Source organism: Spodoptera frugiperda, chromosome 30, assembly GCF_023101765.2.
Source record: "Spodoptera frugiperda isolate SF20-4 chromosome 30, AGI-APGP_CSIRO_Sfru_2.0, whole genome shotgun sequence".
Taxonomy (NCBI): domain Eukaryota; kingdom Metazoa; phylum Arthropoda; class Insecta; order Lepidoptera; family Noctuidae; genus Spodoptera; species Spodoptera frugiperda.
The window spans coordinates 4,791,324-4,808,150 of NC_064241.1; the positions used below are offsets into that span (position 1 = coordinate 4,791,324).

Consider the following 16,827-nt stretch of genomic DNA (forward strand, 5'->3'; position numbering starts at 1 on the left):
TGTTAATTAAAACCTTTGCGTTCAGAAACATTGTATAGAATGTACTCCGTGACTAAGGTATGAGGTATGAGTAATCATTATTTTGATTATTCAACACAATTTATGACCTACGTGTCTTAACTCATTTTGGTTGACAGGTTTTTCTTTATTATTTAATATTGGGTAGTATCTGACCGTACCTGGACTATTCAAAATACATACAATCAGCATCAAATTGGCCATAAACAGCCACTACTGAAAACAGGCCTTTTTGGGAGGGAAAAATCACCCTAAGACTTCTACCGGGTGCGGGCAGAGGGAGTTTCAGACTCTTACTGACTAAAAACCATCCCATTCCTACTAGAATCGTTATGTTACCGCGTTCGGCGCTCTGATTGGCTTGTTCCAATGAATCAACCAATCAGAGGGCTAAACGTGGTAACGTTTCGATCTCGTTAAAAGTAAAATAAACTTAAACTAGGTCTTTATACTCTTTTCAAATCAAACATTTGCAAATTTACGTTGCTAAAAATCCGAACCGAGGCAGCCCTACACGAATCTCATTTAGACTCTCCTAAACCGTTGCATTTGTAGTTGATTAAAAACCCACTTACACCTGTTCGGGGTGCGGATTACCTCGCCGCAGTTGATTTACTTGAGACGCTGCCGTATTTGCATGATCGCGTTTACTTAACTGATCACAGGGTGTAAAAAGTAGACGGTAATGACTTAGTTCGACTGAGATTCTTAGAAGGTAAGGTGTAAATAGACATAAATACATTATTTTTCTATCAGATACATATATTGGGGTTGACGTAACCGATTGGTTAAAAGCCCCTAGAATTAAATTAGAATTTAAAAAATATATCCGTTTAAGATTTAGCTTACGGTACCGTAATCAGTAATACCTACTGTAATCGGAGATCGGATCGGATACGAAGTCCTCAGAGAAAACCGACGTGAAATAACGCTTGCGTTGTATGAGTGCAGTCACCGGAGGCCCAATAATCTTCCCAATCCACGTTTCCCCAAGAACCCTTAAATTCTTAAACCCCAAAGGGTACCGCATTTGTAACGCCTCTGGTGTTTCGGGTGTCCATGGGCGGCGGTGATTGCTTATTATCAGGATGATCTGTCTGCTCGTTTACCGGCTTATACCATAAAAACAAAATGACTTATTGATCGAAGCTATAGACATAACAAATACACGTAATCCAGTCAGATATAAAAAAAAAACATAAAAAGAAAAATATTGACGTAATCTTGTAAAAATATGATATTTCTCTAATACTTCTGACGTTACTTTACGCTTAAGTACATTTCCCAAGTTTTATTTACCGTAAATTTTTAAATCTGTCGCTTTATTATGTACCAGGTGTAATGTTGACACACTTATTTTTAACATCATTACGGTTCCTTCCAGGTCGTAAAATATTATTTATTTGACTACCCCGGTCATATCACTGGAATTAACTGTCGTTATTAATTTTTGATCTCCTGCCAACATGTGTATCCATACAAGATTAGATGAGATTAGATTAACAGGAGATGCCACAAAATTTAATATTAATACCGGGCGAGACACCATATTTGCTTATTACGATATTGCTGCTAATAATGAAAATTAAGGCAAGTTAATCCGTAGAGAAATCAAACAGCAAATTACTGCGGTAAATCGGATAAATGTATTCGCTGGATTGCAAGCCTCACACTAATGGCCGCTAAATTCGGAACATTAAGCATACATATTGCCAAAATAAACACAAACAATACTAAGCGTTCCACCCTCCTCAGTCCTGAACAACTACAAACACGTAAACGTTGCAACGAATCGTTGACCTGGAAATCTTAAAGCAGTTTTGCCCCAAAGATTAATTAGTTGAGGCCAACATCACGACTAATCTCGAGATCTGCGTGCATCCGTCCGAAATAAATAATTAACTCGGCTGACGGAAAATGCAATGTAAATTTAATATTCTTGACGTGTAGTTACAATTCTTGCTTTAGTCGGCAGCGCGGAAACACGTATAGAACACTCCAGGCACAGAAAAAGTCGTGGTTTAGAAGACTTTTAATAACATGGCAGAACAAGATACGAACGGCAGCGCCAAGAGAGTAAGCAATTTAAAAGTAATCTCTTTCTAAGCCGCTAAAATATAATACATTTATTCTAAATGTAATATAAATACTGTGAACACAAGGTTTGAGGCCTTTGTAAATTAAACTGTGAACAAAGTTTTGACAAGTAATTTCTCTTCTCTTTGTGACTGGAGAGTTAGGAAAGTCACCAATGTTATCTTTTCCGGTCACTTCAAGCTCGAAATTAATATTTTATTGGCGATTGTAATCGGTTTACTTGAAATAGAAGCAAAGTTTTTTTTTGTTTAGAATTCTTTTTATTGTGAAACAGGGGCAAAGTTTTAATATGGTATAATAGGATGAATGACTTTTCACATTAAACTGCGGCTTTACAAAGTGTATTGTGATTACAGAGGGGATCAAAAGGGGAGCGTCGCCGTAGCAAGCCGGACGATGCTAAAGATGACATTAAGAAATTTAAAGAAAGTCTCCTGCAATCGTTGACCAATGGAGAGTGAGTATTTCATATGTAAAATTTTGTTACTAACCGCCGTACTCAGAGAAATTTAATGATTACTTAAAGTAACGATTATAATAATGATTGTTCCGAAAACAATTGCTAAGGATTGGTTTAAGTAACTATTAAATGACTTCGAGTGTGGCAGTAAGCTACTTTTATGTAAGTCAGTTTAATTCAATTCTAATTTCTATCTTTCATTATTAAATCTCGGTTAAACGTATTCACGAAGTTTAGTAATAATATATTTCGATAGTAATTGGTCCCTTTGATTTACGCCACTAATACCACAACCTAAAATTTTATAATTGTAAATTTTGAACCAATAATCAAATGGCATTTGTGAACAGCTAATGGCGGTAAATTGGCTCTATTTAAAATGTATGTATGGCAAATTATTTCAATTAATTTCAATAATTGGATAATTTAATATAATCAAATTTGTATGTAGGTTTTGAAGTACATAAATGTATGTGTTTTATGTATAAGAAGTATTTAAAATAATAAGTTGGTATGTTCAAATATTAGATAGGTTATATAACAACACAAAATTATATCTGTCTTTAACAATGAAGATCAAATGTTGATGATTACAACATTTTGAATTTATTCGTTTATCCATCATTAATAACTATTTCTTTTTTTAATTTTCGTGCTTTAACGTAAAGCTATTTCGTAGTTGTGAAATATTACTGCGTTTGTTTCTGTAATATGATAAAAAATGATTCGTTCATGTTTTCTCAAATATGCATTTCTTTTCGTATCGATATTATAAAAATCGCAAACAAAATATTTACCAGATTTAAGAAAAAAAAAATTAACCCGATGGTTGATACTCTAACTAAAAAACAAGTCTTTGTAGTTTTTAATATTATTCCAACTTTTTGTAATTAAGTATAATGTTTATTTACACAACATTTTAAGCACGATATTACATTACACATTTCAACACAAAACGTTCCACAACACTATGTCCGAACAAAAACATGTTATTTCAAATATCAGTTCGTGACAAAACTAGGAGTGGGAAGAAAGTTTATTTTGTAATAACATTTTGTTTTCCAGTTCTATTATATCGGAGAGTGGGAACGACCTAACTGTCCCGCAGCAACCAAGATCCCGTTCAGCTTCTAAAGCCAGGGAAGCGCTCTGTCTGCCGCCGAATGTTTTAGCAGAACTCGACGATAATAAAATTTTTGAACTGAAAGAGGTATCGAGAATTGTATTTGTTGTTTAGCTGTATTTTATTTAGTGTGTTTATTGTAAAGTGGTTTGGTTCTTTTTGTGGTATAAGCCAGTAAACGAGCAGATGTATCGCCTGATGGTAAGCAATCACCGCCGCCCATGGACACCCGAAACACCAGAGGCGATACAAGTGCGTTGCCACAATTTTGGGGTTTAGGAATTTAAGGGTTGGTTAATTGATGTGGTTTTTATCAATTAATTAATTAATTTCAAATCATGTCTCTAATCATTTAAACGGCATGTAGGTTAATATGGCTCAGTGTCTATATCCACAGTTATGGTAATCATTTTCTTTGTCTATTTCCGAATACTGGTCCTTCCAAAACTCGTTCAAATACTTTGAGAGTAGAAAGAATCGATATCAGTAAATACAATTGACATATGTATTATATAAAAATAAGTCAGGTTTTCTTTTCTGACGCTATAACTCCAGAACGCATGGCCCGTTTTGCACGATTTTGCGTGCGTTGGAAAGGTCTCAAAAGCAGAAAAATTGGTGGCGAAATGGAGTTCGCCGGGGTTGCTATTTGCTTTTAAAATATGCAAACGATCAAAGTCATGCTTCAAAGTCTAGCTCTAATGTTTAAAGTTATTAGGTACCTAATCAATACTTCCTTCTTTTCCAGGCGTTCTTACTATTTGACATGGATGGCGATGGATGTATCGACTTCAGTGATCTTCGAGCCACATTGGTCAGTCTCGGAGATAAAATCGATGAAAATGCCATACGCAACATGCTTTCTGAGGTAATGTTTGATAGTAGGGATACCATAAGTTAACATAAGTACACGTTTTCTTAAGGAGAAGAGATTTTAAAAATAGGGTATTTTTTATCGTTATAAATATAGTCTTTGTCTGGTTTTTACTGTGTAAAGAATACATGAAATCTAGGTTTCAACTCTGTGCAATAGAGTCCAAAATCGCTTGCTCGATACTACCTACCCTACTCATATTAATATTGAGATCAGGTACGTAGATACGTCAGCAATATGTCCGGATAGCAATTAAAGAAAATATTTTATGAAAATTAAAAAACATGAAAGGAGATAAAATCTTTAAAAATATGGAACAGGAAGATATGAATATTCTCAAGGTAATTCAGTGATATTTTTGGAGGTGTTATTTTCACGTTATCTTAAATCTTTTGCCGTATAATGTAGGTATTGCTCATTACGTTGTATCACGCTTATTTCCTGAGTAGGCAGTGTTATAGGTCATGATATCTAAAATAATTTTTATATCGTACTGGAAGATTAATGGAAAATATTAAATGTTAAATAAACCAAAAAGTAAAATGATGTTTTTAATATAAGTTCGCTTCATTTTTTTCTCTACATAACAATAATACCTATCTTATATTTTTCGTAATCAATTCGTGGACTCATTAGTTCTTTTATTTTCATGCTCGGTCCATATTATATTTATACAAAACCAATGTTTAATATTAGTTACTAAAATGATTGTGTCAATAATAATATAATATTGTAGATAACTACTCCTATATCATGGCACTATTACAATTTAAATGCAATACTAGATACACTTAAGACATTAGGAACATTTATAGCTATATCATACGAGTTTCATTAGTGAACATGCAGACTACACACGGTAATATAACGTGTAGTAATTTCGGTGTACTGAAATTTACCTATCCTTAGGTGTTAGTACTGCAGCAATATACTTACAAGAATATTATTGCGTAAAGGTACGATATGTATTAGGAGTATTTCATTGGTTTTATGTTCATAAGTAACTGTTTGGTTTTGTGTGTGAATTCTGAGGGTTTACTCTAGAATCTAATTTCGTATGTCAATATTGATATTGTGAAATTTCTGACTCTTGAGTTACAAAACTAGCGCCCATTGCATCCGTATTACGTGGATATTAAATGAACTAAATGGTATTGAGGTTGACTTTGTATTCCATACGCTATTTTAACAGCTACAATTGAGGTTGTATAATTTTAACATTGTCCAACCCCTTCTTTAAAGGCATAATCACATACCTAGATTTTAAAATTACGATAATATTAATTAGTATCTACGGACCTTCTGTCCTTTACATCTTTGAGTAAAATCGGAATACTATCACAGTCCTAAGATACAATATAGACGCATTATGTAGAACCAACATCTGTGGTTACAACTATCCAACATTTGATATATGCACAAAGGAACCATAAATTGTAAGCGCATAGCCAATTAGCCAACTGGCATCTGTGTTAGTAGGCAAATGTTGGTGGGACTTGTGTGTAGATGGTGCTAAGTACAAACGGCAGGTGGACAAACTTTGGGTTGGAAGTTGGCCGTTGGACGAAGTACAGCGATGGTACGTTTATAGTTTAGGGAACAGAGAGTAAAGTTCCCTAAGAAAAAGAGGACCTTTTAAACAGGCGAGGTGATCGTGCCTGGCGGGTTTTCTGTCCAACTGTTGGTTGTTTGGATTTTCTATCCATGTTTATTCGCATCCGATTCGTTTCGTCTTTATGCGACTTCTGTCATCTGCCGCTTGTCATGTGTCGCCACAATGGTTTATACAAAGTGCGTTTGTATGTTACATTTGTGGAAAATTTCAAAGTTTGTTGTATATAGGCAAACTTTAAAAATTACTGCTTGTTTATATTATTTTCTTATTTAATAAAAATAAGGTAAAAGACAATATTCAACAATTACTGGACGTTATTATTGCCATCTCATACTTTGACGGAGAATTCTGACTCTAAAATCTATCCCGTCATACTTGGGAGTCGTGCCTCTGACCTTTTAACAGACTCAATAAACACAAAACAAAAGCACACGTACTTCTTAATTACATTCAAACAACAATTAACAGAAACTTAAACAATACAACTGAACCAATCATAATAAAAACAACAGACTACTTATTAGGAGGCTCTTAAGGCGGCTGCGAAACTTTGCTTTTCTTTTAATTCCATTTAAGTATTGTTAGTGAAGTTTCGTGGTTCTGTCGAAAGAGGGCCTTAAGCTCGTGTCAATCCACTGCGCTGATGGGGTCACAGGGATTTTCCCTCTCTGCTTTCATGGATCAAATTTAAATTCTCTCCTCTAGGTCGGTACTCGGTACATTTTTCCGCATAACTATAGCTTGGTACATTTTTCCGTACGTTTTTCCTGTATCCTGAAGATTTGGTCTCCCCATTTTTCTTCGTCAATTGTTTCAAATTAATTTTTTGCGCTAATCTTGACATAACGCTGTAATCTGTTTAAATTTTGATCTTTTGAGTATTATGGGATTATTCATTCGGTGTTATTATTTTTGAATATGAAAAATGGTGGTCTATTTTTATTTTACGGTGAGGTATTGTAATGGTAACCGTAGGCCAATTTAGAGCAAGATTTATTAATATAGAATGTAGTCAAATTTAACACTTATGTCTATGTAAATAAATATAATAATATGTTTAGTCCAACCAATTAATAGAATTAAATCCTAACATTGAACTAATGAACGTAAACCGCATTTAATCAGTACCTATCACTGTACTAATTAGTGCCTCCTCGAACGGTTTGCTTTTCAAGCGGATTAAAAAGCGGACGAGCATTTAAAATAAATTTAACGAAATACCTCTCTTTTATTGACGGGTAAAAAGCTGCTTTTCAGCAAAGTATTTTTCTATGTGGTCTTTTAAATACTGCCTTTTTCACTGAATCTGACTGCTAGCAAAAACATAATTGATTCGATTCCCAGAATAAAGATTTTTTTTAATGTACCAGCTTTTGTCCGCGACTTCGTCCGCGTAAAACAATGACTTGTGGAAGAATTTGGCCTTCTCCAAAATCTATTTTACGACTGTATCAAATCACACAGAAACCAGAATTTTTAGCCTATAGCTTTCCTCGCTAAATGCACTATCTAATACAAAAATAGTAATTGAAATAGTAGGTTCCGGACATTTAACAAACTCTTCAGTTTTAAATGTAAGAAAGAAAAATACCTAAACCTTACTCTTTGTAAAAGATGTACGTAATGTAAAGTAAAGTATGTTTATTGTTAAATCTACATTTTCTCTACGTTTACAGGCACCCAACCCGCTAGACTTCGATGGTTTCGTCAACCTCCTTGGATATCGTACCCTGGAACTGGATTCGGAAGAAACTCTACTATCAGCGCTGTCTCGCTGGGACAAGAACAATAGTGGACTGATCTCTGAAGATAAGTACGTATTAGAATATTCAAAATAAAACTAGTGCATATGCACTTAGGATTGGAGGGTTACTGCTAATGTTTGAAAATTCATTTAAGATCTTAGAAGGTTATATGTATGTAAAAATCGTAGCGTAGAAAAGGCAATTGAGATGAGACAGATATACAAAGTACACATGTGGCAATACATGATAAGTGACAGATGACAGATGGCGTACATAGACGCTCAACGGGTGACGTCATAAATTGTACATCCCACTTATGAAGTTTACATGCGAATAAATAATGATAGAAAATCCCAACGTACAACTGTTGGGCAGACAGCCCGCCCGCAGGATCACCTCGCCAATCTTAGGAAATTTTACTCTATGTTCCCTAAATATTTAATAATAATTTGCATGTATTGTATGTAGCAGAATATGCTGATAACCACAAATTCGCATCGAAGATCGTAAATATGAAACTATCCTTCAATAAACATAGTACATCATATATCTAAAGTTGGCTAACTGTGAGAATGGGCTAACTTGTGTAATCCACAGGGTATTGAGAACGCTAATAAAGTTTGCGTTCAAACTTTACATATACATACATACATATACGAAGACATAATATAGTATAATCGTAGCATAAGTGAACTTCGTAGTATGTACTTGATTTGATATTGATACCTAATTTGAGTACTAAATAACTCTAAAGCACTTAAACTTGATCCTAATTCTATTTTTTTTATAATAACTATCGTGAGACATACTAAATTAACTAAAAATAACGGTTTACTAACATACGTATATTGAGAAAAGCTCTACTAGTTTCGAGTCACAGAGATATTCTTCAACATGAGCATCGTGCGCAGACCGCAGATACAGCAACGTCGCGCAGCCTACTAGTTAATTACCAGTAGAGCTTTTCTCAATATATTTACGTGAGTTAACCGTTACTTTAAGTTGATCTAATTCTGTTATTGATTAAGTATCGTATTTTTGAAAAAAGTAGTTATTTATTCAATACTTATTTAGCTGAAAGCATTGACACGTCGTATATTGATATTAATTTTCTATCTGAAGTTACTAATAGTCAGTACATGGAATATTTTGCAACAATAAAGGTATAAAATTGTGTTAAAAGCAAGCACAATAACAATTCCTGTAAAAAATATTTGTATATAAAATTCACAGAGGAAATAATATTCTTTGTGTCACGGTGCAAAACAAGGCTTAGATAGCTACATACAATTTTTTGACACAAAAAATATTACGAACTACGTTTCAATGTTTTCATAACTTAGTCTTTTATTTTTATTATTTTTACACTAACTATGAACATCGTAAATAGCTACAATGCCGCTTTATTACCAATACCTATATTTTTATTTATCAATAGTGAGATGTTTTATCGAAAATTCTATTTTACATTTTTACTGTCCGTTGTTTGGCTTCAAACCCATGATTTTTGAAAGCCCTAACCAAATAAATATTCCATTCTTATGTTTATTCAGTCCTATTCGTATTTTAAACTGGTCATATTTGGGCTTTAGGTTTTATTCTGCCAAAAATGCGTCGATATGTGTAGTTTTATAAAGACAGATTTTTTTTTTTTTGTTGGAAGATAGTTTTAAACCATGAATGAGAGACTAAGAAATAAACTGCATAAGTCCTTTAAGCTAAGAGTCCACAGACCCGCATTGTACGCATCGCACACATTTCGTATGACATCATCGGTACGCATCGCATGTAGGCATTGCCGATGATGCGGTTCGTACGATGCGGATCAGTGGACGCAGTTGTATGAGTTTCTATACAAGACAAACTAAAATCCGTTGCGTGCGATGCGTACGTTGCGGACCTGTGGACGCTTACCATTACACAACGACCTATACACAAATCAATACTTACACCAAAAAACAAAAGATAAACCAAAACAAAGTAACAACAAAATCCCAAAGCATGCAACACTCGTATCATTGGAATAATTTTAATTAAACCCAAGCGAATAACACAATTATATCTTAATAGCCAGAAAAAGGTAGCGTTTAAATTTTATATTACTCAGGGGACCAGTAAATATTTCGAATCAAGATTTAAATTACATTTACGGAGATTTGGATGATGTATTCTTGGGATCTGTCTGAGTATGATTTAAAACGGTCCTTGGGCACTTTTGGTAACCAAATGACGTTTGTTTGAGATTACCACCGTAACTTGGGTAATGTTTAAATGAGATTTGAGAATGGAATTGTGTTTTATAATGGAATTTTATTTGGGCTTTTTATGGTGGTGTATTTTTATTTTATTTTATGTTTATTAAATTACTGTGACAAAATAAGCTTCAAATACTTAAAAAGTTAAGATTTATTATATATCATTATTTTCAACAACATCTTAAGAAAACCTTGGAAGCCGTAATATGCAAATAATCTACATGAGCTTCCTAGTAAAATTGATCCCAGTTTAGTATCAAACGCTCAAAAAGTACTCATATTCTTTTCAACTATACAAAACACCAAGATCAAAATGAATACACATAACAATTTCCAAGAAAAACGTCAAAGCATCAAATATTATCACTAAAGATCCAAAGAGAACAGATTTATTTCTATAGTAACAATACAATTCCTTGTAACTTTGCCTTTGAATATAATATTTGTAGCTGAAGACTTTGCACATAGCTACATATAAAGTGTTCAAAAATTATCTGCCACGGCTTTAATGGGAGGTAGTGCTGAGTTTGATGATTAAAATAGTACCTAAATATAAATGATTGATTATGAGTAATCTATGTATAAGTTTATTATGTAAGAGCTTTCTCGTCCACTGTCTCGCTTTTTCAATGATAACAATATTGATAGCCACTATTTACATCGCGTAAACCACTTCATGCAAAGTAGAGTCAATGTTTATTTAACTTCTTTACTGTTTTAATTTTCAAGTTTCTTTTAATTTCGGGAAATTTCTTCACTGTTTTAATTTTCAAGTACAGCACTACCGGGGATCGCGAGACGATCTCCGGCCACCGTAGTGCGGGCCTGTGGACGGCGAGCAAGGGTAGCTCATCGCCCGAACAGAACCAGATTGCGGCGCGTCGCGTTCCGCGCGCGCCTCAAAGAGCCATCAGACCACCACAGATGGGGCCCAGTAGGGCTGATGCCTGATCCGGAACTACGGACTACCTAGCGGGTTTACCGGGGCTCCGGCTCCAGCGGCAGAAGTAGTGGTTTTTAGTCAGTAAGAGTCTGACACTCCCTCTCTCGCCCAAGGCGGGAGAAGTCATTGGATGATTTTCCCCCTCAAAAAAAAAAAAAAAAAGCACTACCTCCCATTAAAGCAGATAATTTTAGAACGCCTTATATATCATGCTATGCAAAACCAGTGTAAACTCCCCAAATAGATCCCTAAGCGAAACCAGGATAAACTGGTCTTGTATAACGTGAACATTTAAACGTTGTACAGAATGTAAAAGATAAATAATTTCATACCGTGCTTTATGCAAAAGTATAAATGTATTTAAGGCAACACCATGAAGGTTTATTAAAATTCTCTGAACAATCTGCGTTTTACGACAACCCTCGGATACGCTTTTGTATAATTCCCTTAGCAAATTTTGACGAGGAAACGTATAAGAATACATTTGTACGTCGTATAGTAGACAGTAAAGTTGAATTATGTAGCCCAGAGGTTACCAACCTTTTTCTGGTCAAGGACTGCTTTTATAATTCTTGTTAAGTTAGGGACCACTATTTCGGAACTGCGGGCTACCTAGCGGGTTTACCGGGGCTTCGGCTAGAAAAACAGGAGTAGGAACGGTGTGGTTTTTAGTCAGTATGAGTCTGATACTCCCACTCACTTCGCCCAAAGTGGGAGAAGTTATGGGATGATTTTCCCCCTTTAAAAAAGGGACCACTATTACTATTACTTTTTTATACAACGTGTAACAAAATACCCACATACATCAAGAAGGGCTGATGAATACAGGTTAAATAGAGGCTCTACACGAAGTTTCAGGTTAAAATACGATTAAAAAAAAATTTGTACCAAATACTTGGTATCGCATGGTTCTTGATTTTAAATCATACAAACATGTCACAACACTACAAGGGTCACTCGCTAATATTACGAAACATTTCTTCTGTCAATCTGATCGCCTAGTACCTGTCTACCTAATTTTGAATCACGCGGCGGCGCGATTTGAAAAATTCATAACTTGGTACCATGAAAACATGAGTTTAAAAATCCCTTACCGTATCGTTTGTTATGTTATCTAGAAGCCGTGCAATTGATATGTATACCCCCTTTTTGTTACACGTTGTCTCACACTCAGATTTTCTCATTGATTTATAAAAATAGTGACTTTTAGGTTTTTAAAATCAGTCGGTTCTCTCAGTCTTCTTTGATATTATACGTTTAATTGGAGCTTTAACAGCTGTATTTATTGAACAGAGGTGTTATTTTATTTCGCAAACCATTTTATGGATTCTGCGGACCACTAGTTGAGAACCACTGATGTAGCCTTACATTTTGTATTCGTCTATAACAAGGCATTTGTTACTGAAAGGGCCTAAGTTATTGTGGGTTTAACATTTGGGCATAATACTTACACTAATGTTAGGGTTTACAGTGATCTCTGGTTTTGGTGTTCACTTTTATGGCTCTTTTGATCTATTATTTTGATTTCAGTGACCTGATAAAAGTTCTTCTCATTTTTTTATTTAGGCACGTATATGATTAGATAGCAATGAAATTAAATAAAGTTTAAAAATCTTGTAAAAATAAAATATACAACAAAATATGTATAAAAGAAAGTTTTGTAAAACTCAATTGTGAACTAAAACCATAAAAGTTTAATTTTTATTCGAAATGTTTTGGCATAATTACACTAAATGCAGATGTCCCAACTTTACTTAATTGTTCAACTAAAAAACTTTGAACGGCACGTTTTAAAACTTGGTACCAAACTTTTCAAATTAAGTATGAACATAATTTTATAGCAATTTTTGGTAAAGAATATTAATATTAAAATGAACCTACCTACAAAATATACGCGACAAGAGAACATATAAAAATAAAGTAATTAAAGAGAGACAAAATAAATAATAGAAGAAAATATTTAGTTCTTAGATATCATGATCTCTGGATCGATCTCTTTTTATAGTTTCTGTTAAACTAAATTATCTAAACCTAAAAATACAGCTTTAACTGCCGCACTGAGACATTTAATGATTACTTAAACTATTCTTTAGTATTTTTTTTCCGAAAACAATTGCTAAGGACTGAGTTAAGAAACCATTAAACGACACTGAGTATAGCAGTAAGTCAACCATTAAAAAAATACCTGTACACTTTTACCCAAATACACTTCTTGTCTCCATATTTGAGATTCCTGCATTCCATATGGTAGTAAATATCCGATACACCAAGCTTTTCTTTTATTCCCAACTCCAAGAGATAATGTGAGACGCTAAAATAAAATTTATTACATACAAGCTGTTTCTACGACTTTGTTCGCGCGACCTTCGAGAGTTGGAAAAACGGTTTATTGCTCAGTCACGTTTAAACAGAGTCATATTTTACTCGGTTGCTATGGTCTTACACATTCTTAGGAGTAAAAGGTTCGGTTAAACTGTTGTTATGTTTCTAAGGTTAAAAAATTAGAAAAATATTTTGGGTATTGTAAAAAAATGTGTGTTCTTTATAATTCGGTGTTTTTAATTTAAGTAAATAATTTACATTACTTTCTTGGTACAGTATAATTTTAATAAGTAACAATAATAAAATAGCTATATTAAAATAAGAACTATCGTGAGACATACAACATTGACTAAAAAATTGAAATGATGAGTCCCTCTGTGACTCGAAACTAAAATGTAAACCATTAATTTATGTGACCGTTTTTTAGTTCATTTAGTAACGTCGCTGTTATAAAAAATCATAAAATAATAATTCTTGTCATGAGAAAGTGCGATTGGGATGCCATTTGTCATACAAATACAAACCTTTAATTAATTAATATTAGAATCAGGTTGAAGTGCAGGACACTTAAAAATAATAACTCTTATTTGGAACAAAGAAATAATATATCCGTCATCACATCTAACGTGATTATATCAAGAACACAAGGACGAATATAAATGGCAACGCCAATTGGATGAGCAGGGCGCGAGAAAAACAAACGAGTAGAACTTTCCCCTTTTATCAATTTGGGATGATAAACACGGCATTGTTTATAAAGGAAAAAATATTTATTGTTTTATCTAATTTGTGTACATTTTGCCGTATTTTAGGACACTTTGTTTGTCCCAAATATTTATTTGTCGTCAAATCTGTTTATGTATTTTTAAATTGGCTCGTTAACAATAGGGGTGTGCTTATCTATAGGTTTATTCTTTGGAATGGTCAAATTAATATAAAAAAATAAAGGATTGATAGGAAAGAGAGGATAAAATGAAATATATAACAACCTAAGTACACTACAAGTTTAGTCAGTTGGATACGTGTATTGAAAAGTTTCACTTCCACGCAAAATTTTAACAAATCTCGGATTATTTACCTGTAATAACAATCAAAACAACGGAAAATTTGGTAGAAAAATTCAATCAACATTCATGTATTCCAAGACGGTACAAAACTCTGGCTATCTAATTTCATAATAAAAAGTTGAAGAAATTAATTTAAAAATTCTATTCCAGGATTAGACACGACCTCATGACCTTCGGAGACAAGTTTACCGCTAAGGAAGCTGATTATGCTCTTGATGAAGCTCCATTGATCGTACAAGATGACGGATCAACTATGATTGACTATGTAAAATTCTGCAGAAAACTCGCAGGACTGAGGAAACCAACTAAAATTGAAGTAAAGTAAGGACGAAAAAATCATACCGAAGTGTGTGTGTGAATCAATAAAGGTTTTGTAAAAATATTGTGTATTCTGGTTTTATTTTTTCCCAAAGATGGCCTACGCATTGTACATACAATTATAATGTATTGAATTTGATCATTCAATACCACTTACAAGGTACAGTAAAGGCACGGACACGGCACCGCTGCGGCACGACGTTTTTTTTGCTTTGGGAACAATGCAAAAATGCTGTACGCACGTGGACCGCGCGCTTACAGCCTTTTTATATGCACGTTATGAATTATATCATACGATATAAGATTTGTGACTCCTCACTTTTAACTTTGTAATCGTGAAGATGACTTTGCATTTTTTACCAAATTGACAATTATGAAATATTGTATTAAAATCATAACTTTTGATATTACATTTTAATTTGTTTTAAAGAAAAAAAAATCTCATTATAAAACAATTAATGCATAAAACATCTTTCAGCTTAAACTTTGTTAAAGACAATGTAACAATTTTGGCATGATTTCTTATAGGATTACGTTAAAGCGAGAAATTTTGATTGTAGAATTAAACTTTGTAGACTTGAGTAACTAACAAACTTGAAGGATTTATTTAAATTTGTCATACATCAATATTAGGGTCTTGGGACGAACTATTGTTAGCTGAAGTAAATATTATCTTAATCTTTGTTAATATGGAAATTATTTTAGTAGAAACATTTAAATAAGGCGAAGTAATAAGTACATTTGATGTTTTAAGGACTGTAGTTAAAGTTTTAATTTTCTGAACATACTTATTGAAGTATTTTATGTAAATAAATGAACAGTATAGATAAGGTTGAGTACAAAGAATTGAACAGTTTTAGTAACAACTAAAACTAAAAAGAAATTGAAGCATTGTTTACTCTTGAAGAAAATAATTTCAAGTAACTTCACAGTTTATAAAACAAATATTTAATCAAGTCCAGACTGTGACCTAGATTTAAATAGACTAAAATCTAAATACTCACTCAAGATGTTCCTTGAAAATGTCGAAGTCTGTGAAGACGAGCTCGACGATCTCGTGGGGAGCAGCGACGAAGGTGTAGAGGAGGCAGTCGATGCGGGGCGGGTAGGGGCGCGGGTAGTCGGGGCTGCTGAACGTGCCGCGCTCCTTGCCATACGTCGACGTGTAGCGGATACATGAACAACCTGTAACAAGGTAACAGTTAATGAATTTAAGAAAATGTTCTTTTGATATTGATTGAACTCTCATCTAGTTGATTTAGCGCAGGATCAAGAACCACTTTTACAATTCTTGTTAAGTTAGGGACCACGATTACTACTACTTTTTTCCATATAGTCCTAAATTGAGATTTAAAGTTAAAGTCAGACACTAACACTTTCTGCCCTTTAGAACTTTCTTAGGGGTAGACGTGCTCCATCGTAGGCCACATCATCACTTAATCAGGTGAGATAGCGGCCAAACGTCGTCCCATTTAACAATAAAAAAACTAGATAATAGAAATAAAGAAGTTTAACCAAGACTAAAACCAAGAAATTAAAATGATATATACATATTTTAATGAAAATGTTACAACCAAAAACATAAAACAACGAAGCAATGTATATCCTAGTAAATTCACTTAACACAGTAATAATCACCGAAGCGCTAAATGTAACTAAATGTAACACTGAAAGCTAGATAGGATTATTTTACCGAATAAAGTCATAAACGTGCCGAGGGGAATTTTAGTTGCGAATTAATCGGATCACTCGCTTTTTGTCTTGTTGTTTAAAAGCAATTTTTAAAATGCTCGTTCCGAAAAATATGTGTTGTTGTTTGAACGAGATTTTCGGGTTTTATGTTTTTGTAATTCAATGTATTTTTTAGATAAGGGCTTTTGATTTTCAGATATTTTATTTTCCCAGTCTGCCTAACTTTGATTGAAAGAGAAGTATACGTTTTTGGCCAGTTACGATATGAGACTTTTTCAAACGGTCACAATGCGAAGGT

General features: G+C 33.7%; 2 protein-coding genes across 2 annotated transcripts in view; one reads left to right on the forward strand and one right to left on the reverse strand.

The window, feature by feature from the left end:
- LOC118269840 (suppressor of lurcher protein 1) overlaps positions 1 to 16,827 on the reverse strand; it is a 436,792-nt gene that overhangs the window by 250,952 nt on the left and 169,013 nt on the right. The window contains exon 4 of the mRNA XM_050706782.1: positions 15,842 to 16,022. Within this exon, the coding sequence (XP_050562739.1) occupies positions 15,842 to 16,022 (181 nt within the window). The remainder of the gene's footprint in view (positions 1 to 15,841; positions 16,023 to 16,827) is intronic.
- Positions 1,915 to 14,906, forward strand: LOC118269568 (uncharacterized). Its single transcript, XM_050706789.1, has 6 exons — positions 1,915 to 2,094; positions 2,472 to 2,572; positions 3,641 to 3,785; positions 4,447 to 4,566; positions 7,864 to 8,000; positions 14,670 to 14,906. Exons 1-6 carry the CDS (start codon positions 2,059 to 2,061, stop codon positions 14,842 to 14,844), a joined length of 714 nt encoding a protein of 237 aa, XP_050562746.1. The 5' UTR covers positions 1,915 to 2,058; the 3' UTR covers positions 14,845 to 14,906.

Excerpts from the sequence above, each read along its gene's own strand:
- LOC118269568 (XM_050706789.1), top strand. The coding sequence starts at position 2,059 with ATGGCAGAACAAGATACGAACGGCAGCGCCAAGAGA. Across the intron at positions 3,786-4,446 it reads AAATTTTTGAACTGAAAGAG|GCGTTCTTACTATTTGACAT; the intron begins GTATCGAGAATT and ends CTTCTTTTCCAG. Across the intron at positions 4,567-7,863 it reads TACGCAACATGCTTTCTGAG|GCACCCAACCCGCTAGACTT; the intron begins GTAATGTTTGAT and ends CTACGTTTACAG.